Source organism: Diadema antillarum, unplaced genomic scaffold (assembly GCF_040938485.1).
Source record: "Diadema antillarum isolate AM-2024a unplaced genomic scaffold, OU_Dant_1.0 seq00001184_RagTag, whole genome shotgun sequence".
Taxonomy (NCBI): domain Eukaryota; kingdom Metazoa; phylum Echinodermata; class Echinoidea; order Diadematoida; family Diadematidae; genus Diadema; species Diadema antillarum.
In genome coordinates this window covers 538,457-563,900 of record NW_027271984.1, presented here as the reverse complement: position 1 = coordinate 563,900, position 25,444 = coordinate 538,457, and the positions used below count along the sequence as shown (strand labels likewise).

Here is a 25,444-nt window from a genome sequence, read left to right as displayed (position 1 = left end):
CATACTATTATTGTTACGCAGCGACGTGGCGAAAAGCATATTGACTGCTGACCTTTAACCCTGCAAAATAACAACTCCTGACCTTTAACCCTGCAAAATAACAACCGGAATTGCCTCGCAAAACTCCCTTGTATAGGTAATAATTCATGATACCCTCAACGTTACTTATAGTCGGCGAAACGACTATTAGTGTGACGTCATATTTCATGCTGATTTCTAATATTGGAAGGATGCTGCCACGGATCACATTTGCCTATCTTTCCAATTGATTCCAGACTTTCTAACTTTCATTTTGTCACATGGGACATTTTGGCCTATCCCGCTCTTAAGACTTCTAAGATTGATAATCTTTTATGTTCAATCAATGTAGACATATGATTTGCCTCTACACTTTGGTCCGACATTTTCAACTTTTTAATGATTTCTATCCCTGTTTTGATAGATTTATCGATTTGCGGACACGTGCTACAATGAACGGATCTATAGAGACTATGTCCAAGGCTGTGGACACGGAAACGTATTCGCCCGAGACGGCAACCGACGCCACAAAGTGGGCGGCAACATCGACGTCGAACATGGGCTCCCATGACGTCAATGCCAGCGACCACCATCTGATCGAACTCGCGCAGGGAGCCGATGACGCGAAGATGGAGGAGGAAAAAGAGAGTTTTCGAGACAAGGTGAGAGCACAAAAGGATTCCACTGAGACATGATTTGCCTCTACACTTTGGGCCTACTTAACTAGCAATATCTTAAAATGGAATCCTTCCTCTAACAACCTGTATAAGGGATCATGGAAAAGGTTAATATAGGCCTACTGTAGTTTGCCCCCATTAAGTTCTGGGGCATGTTTTTTTTTTTTCATTTGTTTTTGTTTTCCTGCATATCATACTTTGGAAAATGATCAGATGCTTTGAGATGGAATGGGATTAATTCATTAAATCTTCCAAAAAATCTCAACTAAGAAATTGCATTTCCAGTTCAATTTTTCCGTCTTCAAAAATATATGTTTTTCAAAAATTGTCACATTTTTGATGGAAGCAAACTTCAATGTTCTTATAGTATTTAGTAGGATTAGGATTAGGGATATGTTTGAGGGTAAAATTTATGTCTGGCTTACCGTTCAGGTATTTCATGGGAGCAATATTGTCGCAGGAGCAAATTTCATCGGGAACCACTGAAGTATGAGACTGTAGCTCCAAGACAAAGACAACGAGAATAACACAAAATACTCCTAAGAGTGTGCGTATATCATTTTCTATACTCAAAAGCAAATCGTGGGATGCATTTTCAATCTTATATGGAAACAATCTTGTCAGTACTGTCGACATTCAGTGAGTTAATCTTTCGATTTTGTGTACACTCGCAGCAGGTACTTGAACTTTCAACCGATGGTAATTATCAATACATTCAAGTGGTCGCACTTATCTGGCCTAAAGCAGACTGACAAATTCGTGCGAATCCCAATTTGATGACTAAATTATCTTGCTATCTATTTTCATGAAAGCGAGAGAGAGAGAGAGAGAGAAGGAGGGGGGCAGGGTGGGGGAGGGAGGAAAGAAGGTACACGATTAACACATCAGCCATCGTCTGGTGTTCCAAGGTGTGCTTACGTTCCAGATTTTCTTAGACTTTTGCATTCGATCATCTATAATAGTTGATAGCCTATTGGGTACAGAGTTGCAGAATTTATAGTGATTTTTAATGAGAATAGGAATTCTTGTGAAGATGTTGACCATCGCGATGAATACTATGACGATTGGGGAACAAATTAAGCACTTGTCTCGCGAAGAAAATTGTAGTACGATTTTCTACTACTATTTTACTACGATTTTCTTCGCGAGACAAGTGATTAATTTGTTCCCCAATCGTCAGAGAATGGGAATGTTTTCAAAATCCATATCAAATCGTAATGAACAAGGATGATGATATTATACATGTATTATTATAGCAGCTTCACATAATGTATGATGTGGTGCTCAGGGAGGCAGAACAAATGAAAAGGCATGCGTAAACTCTATATACGCAGTAGGACATGCTAAGCAGCTGATATTGCTTGGGCTGCTCCCATTTCGTCTAATAGCCATTTACTCTCAACCCACATGGTCTAATCCCATTCCTTCTACAACCAGTTCGTCTTTTAACCATCGATCTAGTCCAATTGCCACTTACAAAGCCTCATTACCAGTTTGTCTACTTCCAGTTGGGCTATGCCTATTTCGTCTAATACCCACAGTTTATTCAGGGAGGTGCCAAAAATGGACGAAACGATGATTAGCCAAACTGGGCATTAGACCAGAAGATTAGACCAAACGGGCATTAGACGAAATTTGTGGCAGACCAATGAGTGTAGTCGCAGTGGTGTAAGAAAAACTGGAAAGTAGAATATCTGATATCAGACCATGCTTCAATAAACGGTTAAGCAAATGGTATTGTAGTCGAATCCTTCGCTACATTCATTCATTTGAATGCGTGAGCCTCTTAAAGTATGTAATATCCTTGTTCAGTGTATTATGTTTTGGGGTTTTCATAATATTGGTTGATTGGGTCAAGGAGCACAATAAATTCCGCGAATCTCTTTTTATACATGTTATACATCTAGTACTACCGATTTGTATTATACCTTGCACATGATGTGGAATTACATAAATTGTCTGGAATGCCCCTTTAATCGCACGAACAAAACGTCATTACTAATCCTGTCTGCAGATAAATAGCAACAGTTGTCCGGAGAAAACTATCTATATACTCGCTGTTTTGACCGTCGTACTGGTGACGTGGACGATGACATCACACCAGTGGCTCCTCCCCTATCTTTACACCGGTTACCTCTCGATCGTTGTGCCCATTCGGATCTGGAAGTATGTGACCATCAAATGGGTGTGTTTCATGTGCGACTGGTGCTACTGCGCAAGCGCTGTCTTCCTTGTCTATATATGGTACGTCCAAATGTACAATATTCCATTTACGGACACTCCTAGTAATACACCTGTTTTGTCATGTATTCAGATTTTATGGCAAAAGTTGCCAAAGCTTGCTGGAGCCTTGCCTTATTATACCTATAAGTGAATTTCTGCATGCCTACGGAGCAGATGAATGAAACGCTTTGTTACTATAGGCTATAGGAGAAGAAACGTACATGAATGATTATTATACATTACAGAAAGGGTATATTATTCTCTTTGTCAGTTTGGTATCGTCGGTTTATTTCTGCCTTATGTATGATTGTAGGAGTTCATTCCACCCTGACTTTAAATTAGGGAGGAAATTCATGGTTAAAAAGCGATTTACTTGACTAGACCTCAGCACATTTGTTATCTTGTTTGGTCCAATTGTCGAAATCATCATTCAAACTGCTACCTATCTTCAATTTAATTTCGGAAACTTCATGATGGAATTATTTCCATTCACGCACACAAACAGCACAAGCACGCACGCACGTACGCACGCACGCATCCCCCCCCCCCCCCGATGCCGGAGGCATGATCGACAGCCACCAATTCCTATTACATTAGTAGCTTGTAGAACTGCCTTTGTTATTGCCATTTGCATTCTGTTAGCGTTTGATCATGAGTCCAACAATGAATCTAATGCAAAGTTGCGTTTGATATTTGTGTTCTTGATGAAACACAAGTCCTTTCAACGACGCTCTTGTGTTTAAATCCAACTTGTGTACAATTTTGTGGACTATGACGTTTGATTTTTCGAGTTGCGTCTATTATGCAAAGTTTGTAGCAACGGGGCCTAATTATTTTTGCCCTATAGTATTGTAATTCCAAAGATGTTCACTAGCAAAAGCCTGGCTTGGATACTTTTTTCCTAACCCCAGGGCTGTACCGTCCAGCTCCTCCTTCTTCACCGTCGTCTTTGCCCTTGCCAACGGCCCGGTAGCCTGGTCGACCGTCCTGTTCCGAAACTGCCTGGTCCCGCACAGCATCGAACGCATGACCTGCCTCATAGTCCACTTCTTTCCCGCGCTAGTCACGTTCGTGATCCGATGGCACCCCGCCAAAGTCTCGGCGTCCTGGTACAGAGATTTCGCCGTCCTATCCCTAGGTGATGTTAGCGTCGCGCAGGAGCTCGTATGGGTGGTCCTGGTTCCCCTAGGCTGCTACATGCTGCACGTGGTAAGTGAGGGGGTGGACTCCTTTTCTGACGAGACATTAAAGAGCTTTAGATTTGTGGCGCGGACGTTTGAGACGACGAGTGCTGTGGACGTTCTCCTCTCTCCCTGCGTCGTGCTGAAAAGTAGCTTAAGATTACACGAGGACGCAACCCATAAAAAGTAAAATGGCGCCTTCATATTTGTATTATGATCAGTGCGTCAAGTAGCTCTTTGTGTCGTGAATTGAGCGGACGTAAAAACAGCCAAAAACGCGTAATGTAAACTCAGACGACGAGAGCTATAAATACGTGTAGCTCGCTTTTGATAGGCGATTTTGCGCATGCTCAGAACAAGTTTTCCCCTCTGAACGTCCCCGTGACGAAAATCTAAAGCTCCCTATTTTGTTGAGTTTTTTAATTCCGTGTGCATGGTATTGTGTGCTCCCATGAGTAATTGGAACTGAATAACCACCGGCTGCCCCTCATCGACGTAAATAAACACACATTAGGGCAATTCCGCGGTTAGTAACGTTACATTTGAACAAATTTAGATATTTGTTTTTACTACAAAATTACCATTTATTCATTTCAAGTCAAAATTATGTCAAAAACATATTCATCCTTCCCATGTTTATGATACAGAAAAGAATGAATACAATCCAAGAAATATTAGAATTGCTATGGCAACTTAAAGGGCTGGTTAGTAACGTTACGAAAAAAGGACATGACAAAAAAATCAATGTTTTGTAACAAAAAGTGTGCAAAAATTCAAGTTACTTCAAACAAAGTGTTGCATTAATTTCAATTATTGCATCATGACAAATGTTCATGCAAATTTTTTTAGCAGTTTGACCGATAATTTTTTAGCTAGACCCCCAAAAGCATGGTTAGTAACGTTACGGTTAGTAACGTTACATTTGTCCGGAGTAATTTCGCAGGTCATTTCACCCTTTTGTAATTGACAAAATGTCACATGACTTCTGGAGTATTTAAATGTATTCATCTTTTACCCTTTAGCAAAGCTTTGAGGAAAAAATTTCAAAGGAACCCACTGTAATTTGCATTTAAGTGAATTTCAGCATCCCCAGTCCCACATGTACATTTTAGATGATGGTTTTAGATCTTGCAAAATCAATGAATACGAAAAATAAAATCTACTGAATTTGAAAGACCTTAATGATTGATGAACATCCATGGCATTAGTTGATACCTAAATCAAGGAGTAAGATAAAGAGGCACATTTCTTTTATCCATGTCATGTCCACCTAACTGCGGAATTGCCCATTATTATATTGCATATTTCTTCAATTCTTTTATTCTTGCAATTTGCTGTCGTGGGTTCGGATTCTATCCGAGTTTTGGGTGACTTGTTTTTGTTTTTCAATCTAAAATATTATGGTTATGAGTTAACTGTTATCAGAAGTGACATATTTTCTATACAAGAATGTTGATAAGATGGTGACTGTTTGAATGATGACTCAAATCTCATTTAGCTGGTGGTAATAATGGCTAAAAATTACAGACAAGTACGTCTTTAATACTTGAAAAAAAAATGACGGATTGATGTGAGAAATGTGATATGTCAGAAATGTGATATGTCAAATTTCCTTGCCAAATATTGAGCTTCCTTTACCCTCAATAGGTAAAAGTTGGCAGTTACACTATTTTGTAAAGAATGAATGGACAATTTTGTCACCAGTTGATATAAGATTTGACACGCTAAAGAACAGTCCACTCCGCTCAAGATCTCACCTGAAAATCTGCGAGTTCATTAAAGGAGATAGGTCTACTAGGCTCGCCTAGGGCCTCCTTAGTTCGATGAATTCGATATTTGATGTACATAATTGTTATACTTTATCTGTCGTACATTTCAGGCTGAACATCAACGAAAAAGACGAAAAACAACAACATCAAAATTATAAGTAGAAAGCACTTCAGGTGAACTCGGGTGCAAAATATTTCAAACAAAGTACACATATTTACATACGTATTCATACACATGCATCCATGTACAATGTAGCCAAAGTACATACATAGGCTGCATGCACACGTACCATAACTACAACTACATACCACTGTATAATTTTTATGAGTAAAAGTTCGCAAATGAAATGTTGGCATGTCGTGTTCCGGTTTTGTGTCAGTGGTCAAGTACAGGTCGTAGTGAGTTGTTGTTGTTGTTGTTGTTGTTGTTGTTGTTGATTTTTTCTCTTTTTTATATTTCTTTACCTCTCTGTCTCCCTCTCTCTCTCTCTCTCTTCAGGCCGTTTATATCGCCGTGTTCGTCGGTATTATAGAGTAAGTGCTATGCAGAAATCTCAGGTTTTATCGAGAAAATGGCTTTGTAACTCTGGACTTTGGAAGTCCATCGCAGCTCGATGTATAATTTGACATATTATATATCTATTTCTCCAGTATAATGCAAGAGCTCTTGACTTGCCTCCTTCAAAACTCAATCGGATTGATATTGTTACCTTAACAGAATATCACGTTGGTAATAAATTGACTCGGATGGAATGTGTACTTTTTATTTTAAAAAATTGAATTTTGTGGAATTTACGTTCTACTACTGTGACATCACGAATTGTCGGAGCTTTCTTATCCACAACGATGACTTCACATGAGTTTGTCAAAACTTTGATAATCATAAACTTTTGAATGGATTGTCCGGTAGTTCTCTACTTTCACTGATGTGGTCCATGTTCCCACACTCACTGAATCAGCTATTTGTTTGTGGGGTAAATTTTTCCTGTAAGTAAATCCCATAGTTATTCCAATTTATACAAATGAAAGAGCAGATCTTTGTTCCCCGACGCATTACTTTATTCATCTTTTTTTTTTTTTTTTGTACGATTTCACAACATAGTTCCAAGGAGTATCTCAACAACTACTCCTATCTCGTGAAGCATGCTGACGGATGCGTTTCCAAGACAGTGAAGAAAGGGGGAAAGTAAGTACAATGTTAAATTGCCTTGATTGTAGGCTAGGAGGGGCACACTCATGGGTAAAAAGTCCAGGCTCCTGAACACAGTGCTTTTTAGTATAGACATATAATACAAGGGCGGATCCAGGATTTCCATAAAGAGGGGGCGCCTTTACCAGATTACAGGGGCGTGCACGTATCCCCTCCCCATTTTTTCTTTTTATTTATTGTTTTAACAAAAACAAAATTATAAATGGGGGCGCCCCATGCGCTCCCCCTGGATCCACCACTGCCATACATTTTATTCCAGGGAGTATTCCAGCCATGATACAGTGAACGTCACTAGCTTCTCCGTGTGATGCCCAAGGCAGCACGCTTGTGGACCAGTGCTGTACCCTTACAAGTCACGGCACTCAAAGATTTTACTGTAATACGGCTACTGGCTCCGTCAAGTCAACGTGCCTGCTTCCTCTTTGCAATAGCGCCACCTGTCGGTGAGCTCAGCTACATACCACGTTATTCCATAAAATATTATTACATGTATTCTTACCGGTCCAGCGGACGTCGGTATTTTTGAGAAAGTGATTACGAATGAACGAATTATTTTGTCGCGTGATATTTCAGATGTTGATATTTCATTATATTTCCTAGCAAAGCATGCGATGATCGTGTCTTTTGTCTATTTTATTATCATTATCTTCTCTAAAGGTGGAAACTTGTGGTCTATCTCGCCTTGCAGCTAGCATACGGATCCTTGTCAATATCAGTGTCCTGGTTACTTATCCACTTCTGGATCGCGCACCTCATCTTTATTCTGATCCTGTTTACCGCCATCACGTACAACGGGTCAACATACTACCTCGATTTATTCCCGAAGAAGCTGTACAATTCGGATCCATACAGGATTTGTGGGAGGTCATAGAACCTATCCATCCCCAAACACTTAGCGTATTCTTCCAGCACAATTATTATTATCATAATCTTTTTTTTTTTTGGTATATTATATACTTTTTCTCTTATGATGCGCTTGCCAGGAATAAATGTACATGTACCTGCGTCAAAACGCGATTATTATTATTATTTTTTTTTTATGTTTTGATTTTTGTAAATGGCGCGTGAGGGGTGATGGGGTTCTTTTTACACTCTATGTGTTTTGACAGTCTTTACATGAATTACCTATGATGATGCCCAGTAAGTTGGAGACTTGTAGAGGGCTATTCAAGGATTCACTCCACGGGGTGGTCAGTTTATGCAATCTGGATTAAAAATTGTGAATTTGGTTTAAATTTGTTGTTTCTTTTCTCGCTGCAAGCTTTGATCTTTGCATTGGATTCCCTAGATACACATATCCAATGGATTCATATTTATGCCCAGAGTAATATGTCTACTTTGTATTTTCAGCATTTTGTGTACCTTAAAAGACTGTTTATGATTTGTTGTTTATTATCTAATTCTGCATTGAATATGTGCGCATAAAGGGTCTATGGAAGGGGACAATATTATACGTTTTATTTAGAAATTAACTTTCTTTTGCATGGAAACAAATACTTCTATCAAACCATTCTAATCTGTAACTATTTTGCCAATTTGTGTGTTTAATCAAATGATGTTTGAGCCACCAGCGTACACCCCACGGCTACTGAGTTACGTTCGAGTTGAGCTCCGTGTATGCAATATGCGATATTTTTCTTTGCTGCGTGTGTATATTTTTATGACGCTTTTGGCTCAGATCAGCGTTAGGGGTTTCCCCCAAAAATGCATTGGTGGCCTAGATTACATAATATTTCGTTATTTCAAGGCGATGACGCCATTTGTCATGTAATTTGCATATTTATGTCACTGCGACTAATATCACTGGTCTGGAAAGACCCATTTTATCGAACTCAACTGGTCAATAAACACTACTATCATTGCCTACAGCATTTCAGTAAGCATTTCATTAAGCAGCAACTGCATTTTTTATGCCTCCGCCACGAAGTGGTGCCGGAGGCATTATGTTTTCGGGTTGTCCGTCCGTCCGTACGTACGTCTGTACGTACGTCCGTCCGCATTCGTTTACGTTATAACTTGAGTAATATTGACTGGAATTTTACCAAACTTGGTCCAAGTATAAAGTATGATAGGGCAATTACCTGATTAAATTTTGGGTGAAATTGGCCAAAGGCTGAGGTCAAAGGTCAGGGTCAAATCATGAAATTGTATCTCTTTACGCGATAACTCAAGACTGGATCAAGCAAATTTCACTAAACTTTGTCCGAGGATGATGTATGATGGGACAATTACTTGGTTAGTTTTTGAGTGAAATCGGACAGAGGTCAAAGGTCAAAGATCAAGGTCAAATCCTAAAATTTATCTGTTGACGCCATAACTCAAAACTGGATGAAGCAACTTTCACCAAACTTGGTCCAAGGATGAAGTATGATGGGGCAATTAGTTGAGTAGTTTTTTAGTGAAATTGGCAAGAGGTCAAAGGTCAAGGTCAAATGCTAAGATGTTGCTATTTCCCCCATATCTATGCAATGCCCAAAGATATTTTCTTGAAACTAAGTGTAGGCATGTAATACTGCGTTAAGATTCTCCAGAGAGAACTTCATGCCATAAGGTCAGAAGTCAAAAGGTCAAAGGTCAGGTGAAAATGTTACAATTTCACTTTTCTCGCAAATGGTTCAATGTATCTTCATGGAACTTGGTTACATACGCATGCACTGACTGGCAGGGATTATCTAGGGAATTTAGGGGTCATGGGTCAGTAGTCACAGGTCAAAGGCCAAGGTCAACTCCTCAAAATTTCACTCTTTATTTTATACTGTAATTACACATTTTCTTCATACCTTGAAAATTACTCAATGCATAAACTTATAAAAAGGGTCGGTCAAAAGTCAAGTAAAAATCCTCAATTCCCCATATATGTGTACCTGCACTCTTAGACAATTATAGCAAACCCAGTTCAAGAAAGTGAACATTCAAGATATTTCTGACAAACCTGTCATTTCAATATTTTGCTAGTTATGTAAAACTGTCATCACACATTGTGATGACATTGTATTATACACCTATTAGGAGAATCATGCATTATAGTGGAGGCATACCAGTCGCCATAGCGACATTTCTAGTTTTCTTTTATAATATGGCTGTATAACAGTGGTACAAACTTAACCATACAAACATTACCATACAAACATTACCATTTTGATTGCAGGCATGGTAACTGCAGTATCTCATAATGATTACATACCTCCTTGCGACACGGATCCTGTTGTCCTGCAGTTATGATTATGATTGAGCCATTCTCGGCTTATGCTTGTTTCAGGATTTTTTTTTTTCTCGGGGGCGGGGGAAGGTGGGGGGGGGGGGGGGGAAAGGGGGAGGCGAGGAGTTGGTTGGCCTCCGACAATACAGTGCCGGTGACGAGTTGCATGAGGGTTAGCCTTACGGTGGCATACGGCGGGTGGATGGGAGCGAACTCCCTGGTTGCGCGCTGTGTGTGCGTGTGCTGAAATTATAGCGAGCTGCCTTTGCAAAAGGCTGTTTGTGACATTACTGTACAGATTTAGAGAATGAAGGGAAAATGTGAAAGAAAAACTCATGCAATGAGTTGGAATTAAATCAAAAGTTGCCAGTATTTTTTTTCCCGACCTCTGATTAAATTCGTATGTGCTGCCCTCTTAGGTGATTATGCTGCAGTATTGATTGTCATCGCGTAATTCAATGTTCTCATGATACATGTACTGAGAAAAAGAAATCACAAATTTGTCGTTTTACACGATTGCTTTTTCTTTATTCTAATGTAACTCCTGTATCAGGGATAAGATGACTTTGATGTTTGTCGTGTATGACTGAAGAATGCCAGACTATCAGCAATTCATCTCAGGAAATGGAACAAAACTTGTATTTTGTGTATGAAAAAATGCAATGTAATATTCTTCTTTTGATGGCGTAAAAGGAGTGCCTGAGATGTCATTTAGAAATTAATTTAATGAAGATTCCGTAAAATCATACCTCATGAATTGATTGTCCCAATTTGCTCGATTTTGTTCAGTTTTTGTCTATCAGTCTTTTTTTTTTTTTAATTTAAACCACGTTAATGTTGGAAGAGTGTACGAGCATGGCTGCCAGGGGTAATGAGAAATACAAGATTTATTGTTCCTGCTAATCACACTTATGGTAGCAGTATATGAGGGATGAAAGTACTTTTATTTGGCATTCAAACGTGCAATTCTTTTTTCAGAGAGATTTTATTCGTCCTAGTTTAATTCTATGGAATTCTCGAACTATGCGCGTTATTACATCGATTGATTAAATCAAAATATTTTACTTTTCCCCTGTTTACAGGAATGTGCGAAATGGTACAGGGTACCAATAAAACATTATTACATTATCAGTACATTATAGTACGTTACAAGTATAAGCACACGTAGATGTACTTAGTACGGCATATTGTGTAAAATGTATACGTGCTGGGTTGTCATGTGTTTTCTCTGTCGTAGCAAGTTACACAAACGTGACAAACACAACCAACTGGATTTTTTTATCGAGTGTAGTGTGTTGTAATGAATTTCTCCTGGTGGAAGCACGAAAATGAATAATTTTGAGCTTGTTCTTGGAGGTTTGCAAACTTTACCCCATGTATTTAGCAGTGTGGTGTGTGATCTAATCAATGAAGTGCAGGGTAACATGACCGAGCATTGTTGGACATACCAGTAGTTAAACACTATCACTGATAGTACTTGTTGAAGAAGACGTTTATAAAAGATCACTGCATTTACACCGTTTATACTCGCCATGTCTATGCCTACTGAAAATTATGATTAATAAAGGATCATAAAATATCTATTTTCCACTACAAGTGTATTGCCCGGACCGGTGTAATAATATGTCTCGTTCTAAGTTGTGTCCAAGATGTGATCAAGTTGTTCTGCATTGAAATATGTTTCTTTCAAACAAGAACTTGACCCATTCTACGTCACTTCTTTTTGCTGCGAAATGTATCTTGCGAAGGTATAAAATACAAGGAGACCCGAAATCAAGATCCCGTGGACTTCTTGCATTAGCAAGACAAACCCCCAAATATTTATATGCATGTACACGTGTACATGGTATTCCTGTATGCACAAGTTTAAGTGATTATACATACTTCAGTAAGACGAATTTATTTCATTAATTTGACATACACACTCACTAGCACACGGACACTCAGCATAACTCAACGAATATTACTCACACTATGACCCCGATTAAGGGTATAGTCATGATAGTGATAACCTCTTTCCAGTTCACCGGAAGTAACGGACGGGGTTAATCACCGGTTATATACTCCAAAGTTACACTCCTCGCTTTGAAGATAAAGATAAGATTATAACAATGATTAATGTATTGCTGAAAATGAATTTAAACGACTGGAAAAGTACACACAAACGTATTATTCTGTTAAAACTATAAGACTTACTTTAAAGGGGAAGTACAGTTTCGATTGAGATGGGGTTTGAGATTTCTATCAGGTTTTTTTAATCATAAGCTAAATTATATATTATATATATATAGTATATCAAATTTTTTTTTTTCAGATAAAAACTCGCATGAAATATGAAAGACCATGAATTCTTAGAGGAATTCAAAGTTTATTTGATGAAAACTGGTTTTGGAATGGCTGATAGGCCTAAATCTATAACAAAGAAATCTTAATAAAAGGTGGGACACACCTTTTATTAGGATCGCTTTCTTTTTCTTTGTTTTTGATATCTCAGCCATTTTAAAACCGATTTTCTTAAAATAAACATTAAATTCCTCCTGAAAATTATTGCGTGCTTTGTCGCTTATCACGGTCTATATGAATGTTTTACTTATTAAATCGTTTTTGTTTGCAACAGTGAATTAAAGCTCGTGAAAGAAAAGCAGCGAAACAAAAGTAGGTAGCCTTAATAATAATGTGTTTTGTGCTTCCTCGTTGTGACTAATCGATAGACGCGATATTGTTATGTAGAGCGGTGACCTCGTTAAGGGACAGAACGGTATCGATATCACTGAATTTCAAGTGTACATGCACTGATTGATGAAAGCTTATCCCACAAACCTTGAAGCGGGAAATCTAGCTGAGCTTCATATTACCAGATCTTAACCCCAAAACAACAACAACAACAAAAATAATCATAGGATGTCAAAGCAACAAAAGAGCAAAACAAAACAAGGCGTATAAACTCACTTTGCGGAAACGCTCAAGCGGGGATAGTTTCTCCATGATTGAGTACTTTGCCTGTCCTATATCAATGCCTCCACCAGTGAGTCCGGTCACTATTTCCCCGAGTACTCAGTCACGCTAACGGGATAAGTACATTTATGTTTGTTGCATTGAAGTCAACTAAGGGACGGACGTACAAAGAATTTCGTATTGCCAGTAGCTGAAGTTAGTCAATAGCCCGCTGCAAAAATGGTGCTAATGACGCTGCCGATTTCCACCTGCTTTCGAGTAGCCGTAGTCGCTACCATCGCCTGCTTCGTCGCCGATGCCTCTCCACCCTCCCCGCACATCGTGTTCGTGATTGTCGATGATATGGGATTCAACGATGTCGGTTACCACAGCAACGAGTCAGAGATTGAGACGCCCGTACTAGACGATCTAGCCGGTCGCGGAGTGAAGCTGGAGAATTACTATGTTGCCCCTTTGTGCACCCCTACACGTAGCATGTTATTGACCGGGCGATATTTGGTGAGCAAATGATTCTCCTTCATTATACGAGTTGTATAATAAATTATGTGACCGTGCATCACAAAACGAACGAAAAGTTCCACCCCTGGATTTTATGTGAGGACTCAAAAAAAGGCGAAATGGGTCAACCAAGTCAATCTTGAGTTTTTCATATTTTCCGAAAGAGCTACCCTTCTTCTACATTATTCTTAAGTTTAGGATCATGACATGAAAGGCAAAATGTATTTTCAGCAGGTTTTCTGCAACCCATTTTGGGGGGAATATAGAATGATCAGGTATGTATTAGAGTCCCCCTTTCATTTCTTGAAATCCTTTACACACTCTTCACTTTCAAATCTAATAACTCTTGAAAGGATAACTCTGCTGCTTTGAAAGTTAGCATTAATCATGCACGAAATAGTATGTTAATATAGAACATGCTCAATTTCAGCTGAAATCTGGTAATCTCTTCATTGTTGTTGCTCTGGTGATTTACTTCCTGTTTTTTGCCCCTTTCATTACACAGCTCGCACAGATTGGTAAAGATTAGGCGCTTGAATAGACCCTGCACTTCAGAGCCTATTTTCTCAGTTCACACTTTTCCAGAGTGTGTGCTTTCTTTCTATAGTATTTATTTATTTATTTATTTATTTATTTATTTATTTATTTATTTATTTATTTATTAAGTCTTCTTTAAAAGCAGGGTAGTCCCATTCAGTGCCACGAAGGCCTGCTTTACAAGGGAGCCCTGCGTTGATATAAATTACATTGCATGTGCACACAATAAAAAAAAACAAGAACAAAACAAACATAGATATGATACAGCTAAAGAACAATCGGTTCGAAAGAACATAAAACACATAAGAAAGAACATAAAACGAGCAGAGAAAATAGATATCTGAATAATTCGTAGCTAGTGTAAAGGGTTTATATCAAATGAGAGACTGATGTTGGCGTACACGATTCTTAAATGTTTGCAATGAGGAGGCTGTTTGAATAAAAATGGGTAACTCATTAAACGATTTGCTTGCAGCATATGTGAAGGAGCATTTGTTATATTCAGTTCTAGGTTTGGGTATATGTAATTGGCAAGAAAGGGCATAACGAGTGGTATAAGTAGTAGGGCGTTTGGTCACAAGTTTGGCTATATACGTTGGGGCTAAATTGTGTAATAATTTGTACACCAGGACACAGTAATGATATTGAATTCTTTGTTCAACTGACTGCCATTTGAGAATATGAGTAAGAGCTTGCGCTGACATGTAATAACCTCCATTCAATACTACACGAGCATACTTGTTTTGACAGCGTTGCAATCTATTTAAATTTGTCTTTGTTAATGACCCCCATACAGCACAACAGTAATCAATATGTGGAAGTATGAAAGAAAAATACAACTGATTCATGATTTTACGTGTCAAACACGATTTGATTCTTCGTATACATACAACAGAACGAGACATTTTCGTGACTACTTCATCGATGTGGGGAGACCAGTCAAGAGTTTGTTCAAAGATTACCCCAAGGTGTTTGATTCTCGTGACAGTTTCCAAAGGCCTGTCATTCATACAAATTTGAAGAGAATGTCTCTGTTTTCCTCGGCGAGGTCTGAATAACATAACTTTCGTTTTGTCTAAATTAACAATCATACCATTGTCTAAAAACCATTTACTGAGGAGTAGAGTGTCTGCTTGGAGTTGTTCCTGTACTTTATAAGCATCACGTCCTGGGTGAAATATTGCCGTGTCGTCTGCATAGAGAGATACTTTAGTCGAAGTACTAAAGTTTAAGTTAGGAACATCATTGATGAACATACAAAAGAGCAATGGCTCTAGTATTGAACCCTGGGGGACTCCTGTTTGAACACTTGAACGGGGAGAAATTCGGATCTCTTGCCTTTAAAGACACCCAGTCGCGAGGATACATGGACATATTTCAGCCGCGGGCGGCAGCACGTAAACTCGCTTCCGAAGTTGCTACGAAGCGAAATGTGTGTGTGCGCAAGACATCCCTAAAGCAATGTATCGCGCTATAGTATCTCGATTGCTCGCGATCGCTTGCTGAGCGCGGGACAGTACGTTTTGTGTAATGTGAGTGATGTTCGCATGAGCTAGTAGCTAGCTGCGTATACTTCGTACGACTACGCATTCTCTTCGTCGCATCGTCGATCGTCGTCACTCGTCAACTATACTGTAATCATCAGATCAGATCAGATTAGTGAGTGCAGACCACATTATAATAGATAGGGTGGCCATCATGGACGATGACACATCGTCATGGGTAGCGGATATTACCGCCGAGTTGTCTATTCTGAGGAGTCCATTTGAATTGAGTTATACATCATTGTAAAGCTTAGAGTCTGCTCTTTAAGAATCTACCCTCAACTAAAATCTATATCTTGCGACTTTGTGTTCATTTTTTGATGCAGGGTATTATGATAAAAAGCTTAGTCTATAGTTATACTCATCTTCGCAAACGCTGAGAATTAAGTCTTGTGTATAGGTATATAATAATTATCAGAGGACTGGTTCCATGAGTGAGTCTAATGAGGTTACGTGCTGTGATTCCCTTGTGAGTTCTAAATGCATCTTCCTCGCCGAAAAGAAACAAGATTTTGCATGTTGTTATAGTAGCCTACATTTTATAATAAAACATGTGAGTGAACCGGTTATTCATTTAGGCGGCAAATCTTGTATTAAAAGTACATAAGTGAGATTTCAATTTATTTCAGTACTGTGAGTAAATGAGACCAGTCAATTTGTGGCATCCTATAAATGGAACGTCTGTATAAGCCTATGCATTTTTCGTAATATGCACGGCATATGCAATGGGATGGTGTATGGGTATAATGTTTGTTAACGCACTTCGCAGAATATTATAGCATGCACTGTATCGGTAAATTTGGTTATTTGGTCATTGCCCGTAATTGGTAACTTATGAAATCTTCTTTAGCTAGTATACAGCTAGAATGCTTACGAGAACTTCAAAACTTTCTCGCACTGATGCTTCATAATGATACACTATGAAATAGGCCTATGCTCTGTCAGAGTTATACTTGAAATTACTGCCGAACTGACATTTTTATCATAACAGATATTCCGGAGTGTATCTAACCATAATTGACGTCAGGTTTCCGGGTTAATTACTGACGTCATGCATTTTCCGTTTCTTCTGTAGTCATCAAACAAAGCCTTCAATCGAATGCTAAAAGCGTTTATGTTTTTTTTTTTCTGCCACCCTTCCTTGCACAATCAGTCTATGTAGAAACACATTGCAAGCATTACTCATTTAAATTTCAGAATCTACAAGCATTCCTTGCCGCCATTCTATAGCAGATTATGATGAGGTGTTGCAACATAAATCATAATGAATACAGGCTGAAGATCCAACTTTGGCTACAATCCAATTATTAATGCTAACGGTGACTCGTTATATGTTATATATTCCGTCGCCTAGATTCATAATGGTCAGCAGCACCTCGTGATCGACCCGGTCAAGCCCCGGTGCCTTCCTCTGGACGATGCCACATTGGCCGATAAATTGACCGAGGCGAACTATTCCACCCACATGGTGGGTAAATGGCATCTGGGTTTTTACAAGAAGGCATGCTGGCCAATTAACCGGGGTTTCCAGTCATTTTTCGGTGAGGGCGCTCATTAATTTGGGCCAGTACAGTATTTTGACATTACTCCACTCAACTTCTAGATTTTTTTTTTCAATTATGACTAGTAGTGATTTTAGTACTATGATTTTAAATACACTGTATACTGTACAACCGTTATTATCAATACCATCATCACCCCATCATCATCATCATCAATCATACTATAATTATATACATTTTATCCTTTTCAACATTCTCCCTTTAATAGTGAGTTGTCAACATCACATCACGATATATGACTCTTTTTTGTCCATTATTTTTTGTCACCCTGCTCTTGAAATTTTGTGGCGGCGTGCATGGCTTGTATATTCATTATTAGGATTGACCCCTACGTAGTTTAATAATGTCAAGAAAATAAGGAGAAGAATTGGAAAGAGAACAAAGTGACGGTACCCTTATTTAGAAGTCAATACACACTTACAGGCTTTTCATCATTGATACGATTGACGTATCAAGGTTAATAAGGGATGTCACCTATACAACAATCTAAACACGGATGTACTTTCAACCCCGGGGCGTTCAACGTACAAAAATAACGTATAGAGAGGGAAATTTGTGTCGTTGTTATTGTTTAAAGTGCATTCATTCCTTACGGATACTTAACCAGAGATCGAGGTGACCTCCCTGGACGATCCTTGGTAGGGACTTGTGGCGGTGGTAGCACTTTATAAGGACAGTGACACTATGCAAGTACGATCGTCAAAGACATTCAATGAATAATAAATGGATGAATATATAGATGGATGAATAAATGAATAAACAAACAAAATCCACAAAATAAATAGAATAGATTAATAAATAAATAGTAGATAAAAATGAATAGATAAATAAATAAATGAATAAATAAATAAAAAATAAACAAATGAAAAATATGCTGGGCGCTCATGATGTCCGACAGCACCTTCGTAGAGAGACTGAAAAAAAAAACAAGGAAAAAATGTTCACATCGAATAAGCAACGGCAGAGACCTTGGGCATCCACAAGGAGACGTAAAATAATCATAATACAGGGTGGCCCAAAAAGAACGGAACACCTAAGATCTTTAATTCTAGCAATATTCTTGCTAATATGTCACTATTTGGCATACTATTGGAAAGGCCATTCTTTTTCCAATAGAATGACACCAAGTTCTTTAATTCTGGTCAATGCGTTATGATTTAAGGACCATTTTTGTCAACCCTTGCAGTTTTCAAAATGTGATCATTTTGCACTCTCAGAGACACCGAAACCAGCGAGAATTCGGCTTGCCATAGAACCAGTAGCGTTCACAATGTGGTAAGCACTATTTGGGCACCCGTCCCGCTTCATCATGAATATTCATCATCTCCATGTATCCGTAATACCGTGGAAATACATGATTTTTTACATTTCCCGGCAAAACTGAACATTTTTCCATCTCCCGGAGAGACGTCTTAACATTCCCCGTTGATGCAATTTTTTGAGATTTTCATATTTCCCGGCGATACGTTTTTGCATTCTATGGCACGTATCCAGCGTTCTGCCATTTACTAGTACAGTATCTTACTGCCTGATGAATATTCATGATGAAGCGGGACGGGTGCCCAAATAGTGCTTACCGTTTTTTAATGTGCAGAATGTGGGGCGAACGGTGTTATTGTCATCAGGTCGTCTCATTCACAATGGTAACGAACAATGACAACCACATTCCACATAATTATTGTTAACGTAACTGGTTCTATGGCAAGCCAAATTCTCGCTGGTTTCGGCATCTCTGAGAGTGCAAAATAATCACATTTTGAAAATTGCAAGGGTTGACAAAATGGTCCTAAAATCATAACGCAATAACCAGAATCAAAGAACTTCGTGTCATTCTATTGGAAAAAGAATGGCCTTTCCAATAGTATGCAAAATAATGACATATTTGCAACAATATCATCTTAGGTGTTCCGTTCTTTCTGGGCCACCCTGTATATTAAAGGGTGTGTACAGTTCTGGTTGAGGTGAGGATTTAGCTTTTAACGTTTTGCGAGATATTCAGAAACCACTCAATGAAATATCAAAGAGCGTTCAATTCTATAAGGGATATCAAAAGTTTTTTTTAATGAAAATCGGTTTTGAAATAGCTGAGATGTCAAAAAACAAGGTGAAACAAAGAGATCCTATTAAAAGGCGTGGCCTGTCGCCTTTTATTACTATCATTTTGTTTTATATCTCAGCCATTTGAAAACCAATTTCATCAAATAAGCGTTAAATCTTCCTTAGAATTACATGCTCTTTCATATTTCATAAGAGGTTTCTCATTATCTCACCTAGGAATGTTCAAAACATGAATCCCCATCTCAACCTGTACTGTAGAGTCCCTTGTGTAAATACATGTAGTTTTGAAATGAGCAGTGATTGGTTTAATAGTTATTGGTGTGTATGTATAAATTACCTGGAGAAGATGGAGATAATGAATGATACATCAACGACATTTTTTTCAGATGGTAAGATGATTGTTGAGTGAATTTGAACTTACATTATTACCGAAATAACTCAGGAAAGCTGCTCGGCAGTGGCGACCATTTTTCCCACAACGTGACGCACAAAAACAACGCGGGAGGCAGGTGCGGTCACGACTTCACCGGCATGGACCTTCGCGACGGCGAGACCAACGTCCAGCCCGACTACGAAGGCGAGTACTCCACGAAGATCTTCACGGAGTGGGCCCAGAAAATCATTCGTAGTCATAACGCCGATGAGGTGAGGGAATTTCTGGGTGTGTGTGTGTTCGTGTGTGTGTGTGTGTGTGTGTGTGTGTGTGTTTCAATTCAGAAATTGAATTCAGACTATCAGAAGAACTGGGAAATATGAATTGGGAAGTTGTTATATATACAGGTATATCGGGAAACTCGTTTAAATCAAAGGATTGAATACAATTATATTGATGATTAGAAGGGGAGGAACCAAAGTTTAATGATGTTATGAAGTATTTTAGGATGTGTAAAGAAGAAGAAAATAAGATAGCGATTAAAAGGGGAACAGTTGGATGCATTTGTCAAAGTGGGAATGTATGATGCATGCCGAGGATGAGATGTGATTTTCTTTTTCTGTCTTGATTTTGCCGTATCTACGAGTTATTTTCTCATTGCTGTCGTGTTTTTTTTTTCGTCTCCTTTACTTCTACCACTTCCATATCACTTCCACATTATGATTAGGATTTTTTTATTGTACGGGGAAAGATGGTAATTTACACGTCAGTCAGAGTTATTCAAGTGTGAATAAAACCTGAGGGCTGAAGACATAGGGGCGGGCGGTTGGGGGGGGGGGGGTTGCATGTTTAGCGTTGTGTGTGTGGTGTATGTGTGTATGCATTATGCTTGTGTGTTGCTCGCAACGGCCTCGATTTTTTTCTTTTTAATTTGAGAAGCAATGGAACATGCCTCGTTTGTTTTGAGCAAACTATCATGTTCTCGTTTTGCGGGCATTTTGCGAGAATTTAATCATGTGTGTTAAAAAAAAAATACGGGTGTGACAAGTGTTGACAGGGATGAGTAAATTGTTTTAGGTAGGAAGAGTGAGGAGAGGGGGACTGGTGGTTAGGGTGGATTTGGGGATATGGGTTATCATTTTGATGTAATGATAAAAAAAGGATTTCGTTTGATTAATGCAAGAATGTTTTATGAGATTTTAGTTTACTGAGGCTCTTATGCCATGCTATCCTTTCATGTGTCTATTTTGTACCATTAACTCTTTATGTGCCGCGTTCGGACGTGCGACTTAGTCGACGACGTGCCAACTTCGCATATTCTGCTCAAACCCACAAACCCGCCCAAACTGATCGATAAGTGGCCAAATAATGCAGCAGTACAATGAAAGCTTCCGTTTGCCTCATATATAGCTTGCATGTTATCAGTGATTGATTATCAAGCGGTGTTCCCTAATAGATTTGCGTGGAAATTCTAGGTTTCTGTCACTGTTTTGTGTGTAAAAGTCATACCTTCGCAATGAATGTAGTTACTGGTCATTTCAAAGAAAAACAATCATCAATTTGTCTTACAATCTTCATCAGAGCAAAGCTTGGCATTTTCTCTACAACTTTGCTCATCACATGTTCAGCTTAACGGAAATCTATATAAGTAGTTCCATAGATTTGAAAAACAGAATATTTTTTCAAAGCATGACAACTGTAGTGTATCAGAATAATGTGGCACACAGGGGGTTTCCACCATGGCACATAAAGAGTTAAGCAGGCTTGCATGTTATGCTGGGTTTTTTTTTTCTTTTCATTTGCGTGTTTTGTACGATGAAGCAGAAGTTTTTTCTCTCTCTCTCTTTAGTTTGATTACGTTGATTCAGTTGAATGTTTGGATTTGTTTCATTGTGAAAACTATGGTGACATCAAACGGAATTCCAATACAAAAATTTATTTAAAAAGTTATAAAACCAGAAGACATAGTGACGACAGAGAGAAAGAGAAAAAATGCGCGAAATGACGAATAGACTGTGAAACTAGACTTAAAGGATTTTGAACAGTACACGCCTACTTTTTGATTTATTTTATCGACCTATTTATTAACTGATTTATTCACTCATGTATTTATCAATACATATTCATCTATCCATCCACGATATTAATTTTATCTATCTATTCATTTATCTATCAGTCTATCTGTCTGTTTATCTTTCTATGGAACTTTCTACCTATCTAGATCTATCTACGTTTCTATCTATCTATCTATCTATCTATTTATCTATCAATCTATCTATCTATTTATCAATCTATCTATCTACCTACCCATCTATCTATCTATCTATCTATCCATCTATCTATCTATCTATATTATCTATTCATTTATTTTTACGAGCTGCGAAATCTTGGAAGTTGATGATGATGATGATGATGATGATGATGATATTCCGGATATAATTATGAAGGTTCATCTTTTCTGTTTCCATTTTGATTATGCACGCAGTCCTTGTTCCTGTATCTTGCCTACCAAGCCCCACACTTACCGATCCAGGTACCGGACTCGTACGCATACCCGCGAAACATCATCAAGAATAAGGATCGCCGGTACTACGCCGGTATGATTTCGTACTTGGACGAGTCGATCGGAAATCTCATCGACACCCTGGAATGGTGGGGACTGTGGAACGATACCGTCTTTGTGTTTACGTCAGGTGAGAATAGATCACGTGCTGGAATCTTACGCATTAACCAGTCTAGTTGAAAAGCCACATTTCTCTGATTTGGAGCTGTAATTAACATTGTAACTACATTGTTTGGGCTATGAAGTTCATGTTTTTACATGAACCTGATATCCAAAAGAATTTGAAACCAACCTCGTTTAGATCTAGTGAATTGATCCAGTTTCTTGTAATTGTCTCCACCACACTTTCCAGACAGAATGCAATGGCTTAATATAGGCAAGAGAATCATTCGTGGTGAGACTAAACATCGTATCATAGATGCCAGCATGCAGTCCTATAATGACAATGTGTCCGATGACAATAATTTTCACCATTTTTGAATGCAATGATTTAGCCGACTGTCTTCCATTGCTAACTTACAAAACACGAAGACAGGTAGTCATAGTTATAGATAGACGCCTACACCCAACTTTAGGCGAAGCAATATTCCTGTTCCGTAAAAGTTTGATTTATGGGCAAAATATGAATAAGATTCAGTTTGGCTGCAAGCGTAAAAGAATTTCCGCATTAATGAGAATGACATCCGGGGCCTTGATGATTCTTCCGTTGTCACGTACGTCATTGTCAAATGATCTCGCTCAGACAATGGAGGCGTCGGGGGCAAAAATGCAGGTAGCAATTGGCCTCTGCGGGGCGCAAAGGGCAACTACTTCGAGGGAGGGATTCGCACTGTAGGCTTCATCACCAGTCCCTTGCTGCCTGCCAGCGTGAGGGGCACCACCAGCACTGCACTGATGCATGTGAGCGACTGGTTTCCAACACTACTCGAAGGCGTCGCTGGGGCAACCATAAATAAGACAGAGCTACAGTTGGATGGCGTCAATATGTGGGACACCATCACGTATGTGAACAGCTAAAAAAAGAAGAAAAGAAATGGAAGAATGTGATTGTTTGTTTGTTTGTTTGTTTGCTTGCTTGTTTGTTTGTTTGTTTGATTTATTTTGTCATGACTTCATCATGATTACGTCTCAATGGCTAAAATTTATTGATTAAAAGGCATCCATTTTATGTCAGGAACAACAATACTGTGACTCTGTGGGTAACACAATTTCATTTGAATTTATATTGTCAGGTCGCTGGTTTGAGTCCGCAACCTTAAGTGGGTGTGCCCCTGTTATACACAAATGAAAGCCATTTCATCCTCGTTACCTATCCATTGAAGGGTCCGACCTAAAGCCTTTTGTCCCATCATTCCCATGTATAGCTTTCTCATGGATATTAAGCGCTTCTTTTAAAATTGGCCTCTTAGAACAGAGTAAAACGATTTCAAACATAATATTGGGGCATACATGAACAAGTCATCGGTGAGATTTAAATATGATTTTGATGACACTATCTTTGATAACAGTAACTACATAAGTGGATGAAATTTGAAGACCTTCAGCAGAGCAATCTATTGGTCATGTGATATGAGTGAACCCCTGCGACTACACCAATCAAATGTTGACGAAATCTTCTTTCAGGAATGGTACGTCGGGTAGTGATGACCGTGAGATCGTCTACAATATCGACCCGCTGATGCGGAGGCCGAGCTCGATCGACTCCAAGTACGACAACCAGTCTCTCATCTTTGACGTGGGCATCCAAGCCGCCATCAGACGGGGGGACATGAAGCTCATCACCGGATACCAGGGTAGGAAGAAATGCTCCGAAAACCACTAAAATACAAACAATAACACAAGTAAAAGGACATGAAATAACATTCAGGTGTATTCCTTTTGGAATACGTGTCAATTAGAAAGACAAACAACCAACCAAGTCGTAAAAATCGTGTAGTTTGTAGTATTTTCTGGTTAAGGATAGACCAGACGTATCTTCACAGACTATGATAAAAGATATTAATTCAACTTTATGTCATTTTGTTTCGATCCATCTGTCCGTCAACATGACTGTCTCTCTATCTATCTATTCATGTGTTTAACTGGGTCTAGGGCAATTGCCCCCTGGACAATTACCTCGGTCCCTTCCCCTGGCCCTAATCCTAATCCTAATCCTGAACCTAATCCTAACCCTAACCCAAACTCCCAACCCTAAACCTAACCCTAACCCTAATCTTAACTCTAATCTTGTCACTAACCAGTATTTAGCCGGGGGGGGGGGGGGGGTAATTGCCCTCTGGGGATAATTGCCCGGATACGGTTTAAATATCTACTCGCTTTTTTCTTCTCTCTGTTTTTTGCCTCTCTCCAGTTCTCCATGTCAATGCAAGCCGTTACTTGATCTGTATTGTATACATAGAATATTTTCATCATCAGTTTTGTGTTTTCATGTTCAGCGGACACGGACTGGTTTCCTCCGTTTGAATCCGGTCTGTCTGACGTAAGTGCCAACGATCCAGCGGGAAAAGCCGTCTGGCTGTTCAACATCACCGCTGACCCACTGGAGGAGAACGACCTCTCCGACACGATGGGCGACGTGGTGGACGATCTTCTCGGTCGTCTGTGGGACTACTACAACAGCACCCGCTTCGTGCCTCCCGTCAACGAGCGCAAGGACTGCGACTCGGACCCCGCCCTCCACGGTGACCTCTGGACCTGTTGGGAGTGCTAGACAAAAAGTTAAAGGAGACCTCCGGATGATTTTCAGACTTTTACATCGAACAAATATAGATAAGTTATACCGAGCACAGAGTTCCAGAACTTAATTATAGTGATTGGGTTGAGGAATAAGAATGTTTTCAAAATTTACAAATTGCAATGAACAAGGATGATGACATGGCAGCCTCACCAAAAGAATGCATGAGTTGAGGAGCTCAAGGAAGAACAAAAGAACATGACATGCATACATTCTACACAGGTGAATATGTTAAGCAAGTGGTATTGTAATGGAATCACAGTGTGACATTTTGAAATATGTGAGACTCCTATATTTATGTCATCAACACTGTTCAGTGTAATTTGTTTAAGATTTGTCAGAT

At 39.0% G+C, this 25,444-nt stretch overlaps 2 protein-coding genes across 2 annotated transcripts; both read left to right on the top strand.

Moving 5' to 3' along the window:
* Window positions 1-491: 491 nt before the first annotated feature.
* LOC139744490 (uncharacterized) lies at window positions 492-7,949 on the top strand. Its single transcript, XM_071654923.1, has 6 exons — window positions 492-680; window positions 2,710-2,939; window positions 3,830-4,127; window positions 6,368-6,402; window positions 6,971-7,054; window positions 7,736-7,949. Exons 1-6 carry the CDS (start codon window positions 492-494, stop codon window positions 7,947-7,949), a joined length of 1,050 nt encoding a protein of 349 aa, XP_071511024.1.
* A 5,502-nt stretch (window positions 7,950-13,451) lies between these two features.
* LOC139744489 (arylsulfatase J-like) lies at window positions 13,452-25,077 on the top strand. Its single transcript, XM_071654922.1, has 7 exons — window positions 13,452-13,730; window positions 17,166-17,352; window positions 19,874-20,076; window positions 22,290-22,497; window positions 23,110-23,368; window positions 23,991-24,160; window positions 24,803-25,077. Exons 1-7 carry the CDS (start codon window positions 13,452-13,454, stop codon window positions 25,075-25,077), a joined length of 1,581 nt encoding a protein of 526 aa, XP_071511023.1.
* Window positions 25,078-25,444: the final 367 nt, after the last annotated feature.

Bases quoted from the DNA above. Each gene is read 5' to 3' on its own strand.
- LOC139744490 (XM_071654923.1), top strand. From the start codon at position 492: ATGTCCAAGGCTGTGGACACGGAAACGTATTCGCCCGAGACGGCAACC. The intron at 681-2,709 runs GTGAGAGCACAA...TCCTGTCTGCAG, and splicing joins AAGAGAGTTTTCGAGACAAG to ATAAATAGCAACAGTTGTCC. The intron at 2,940-3,829 runs GTACGTCCAAAT...TCCTAACCCCAG, and splicing joins GTCTTCCTTGTCTATATATG to GGCTGTACCGTCCAGCTCCT.
- LOC139744489 (XM_071654922.1), top strand. From the start codon at position 13,452: ATGGTGCTAATGACGCTGCCGATTTCCACCTGCTTTCGAGTAGCCGTA. The intron at 13,731-17,165 runs GTGAGCAAATGA...TCCGTCGCCTAG, and splicing joins TATTGACCGGGCGATATTTG to ATTCATAATGGTCAGCAGCA. The intron at 24,161-24,802 runs GTAGGAAGAAAT...TTTCATGTTCAG, and splicing joins GCTCATCACCGGATACCAGG to CGGACACGGACTGGTTTCCT.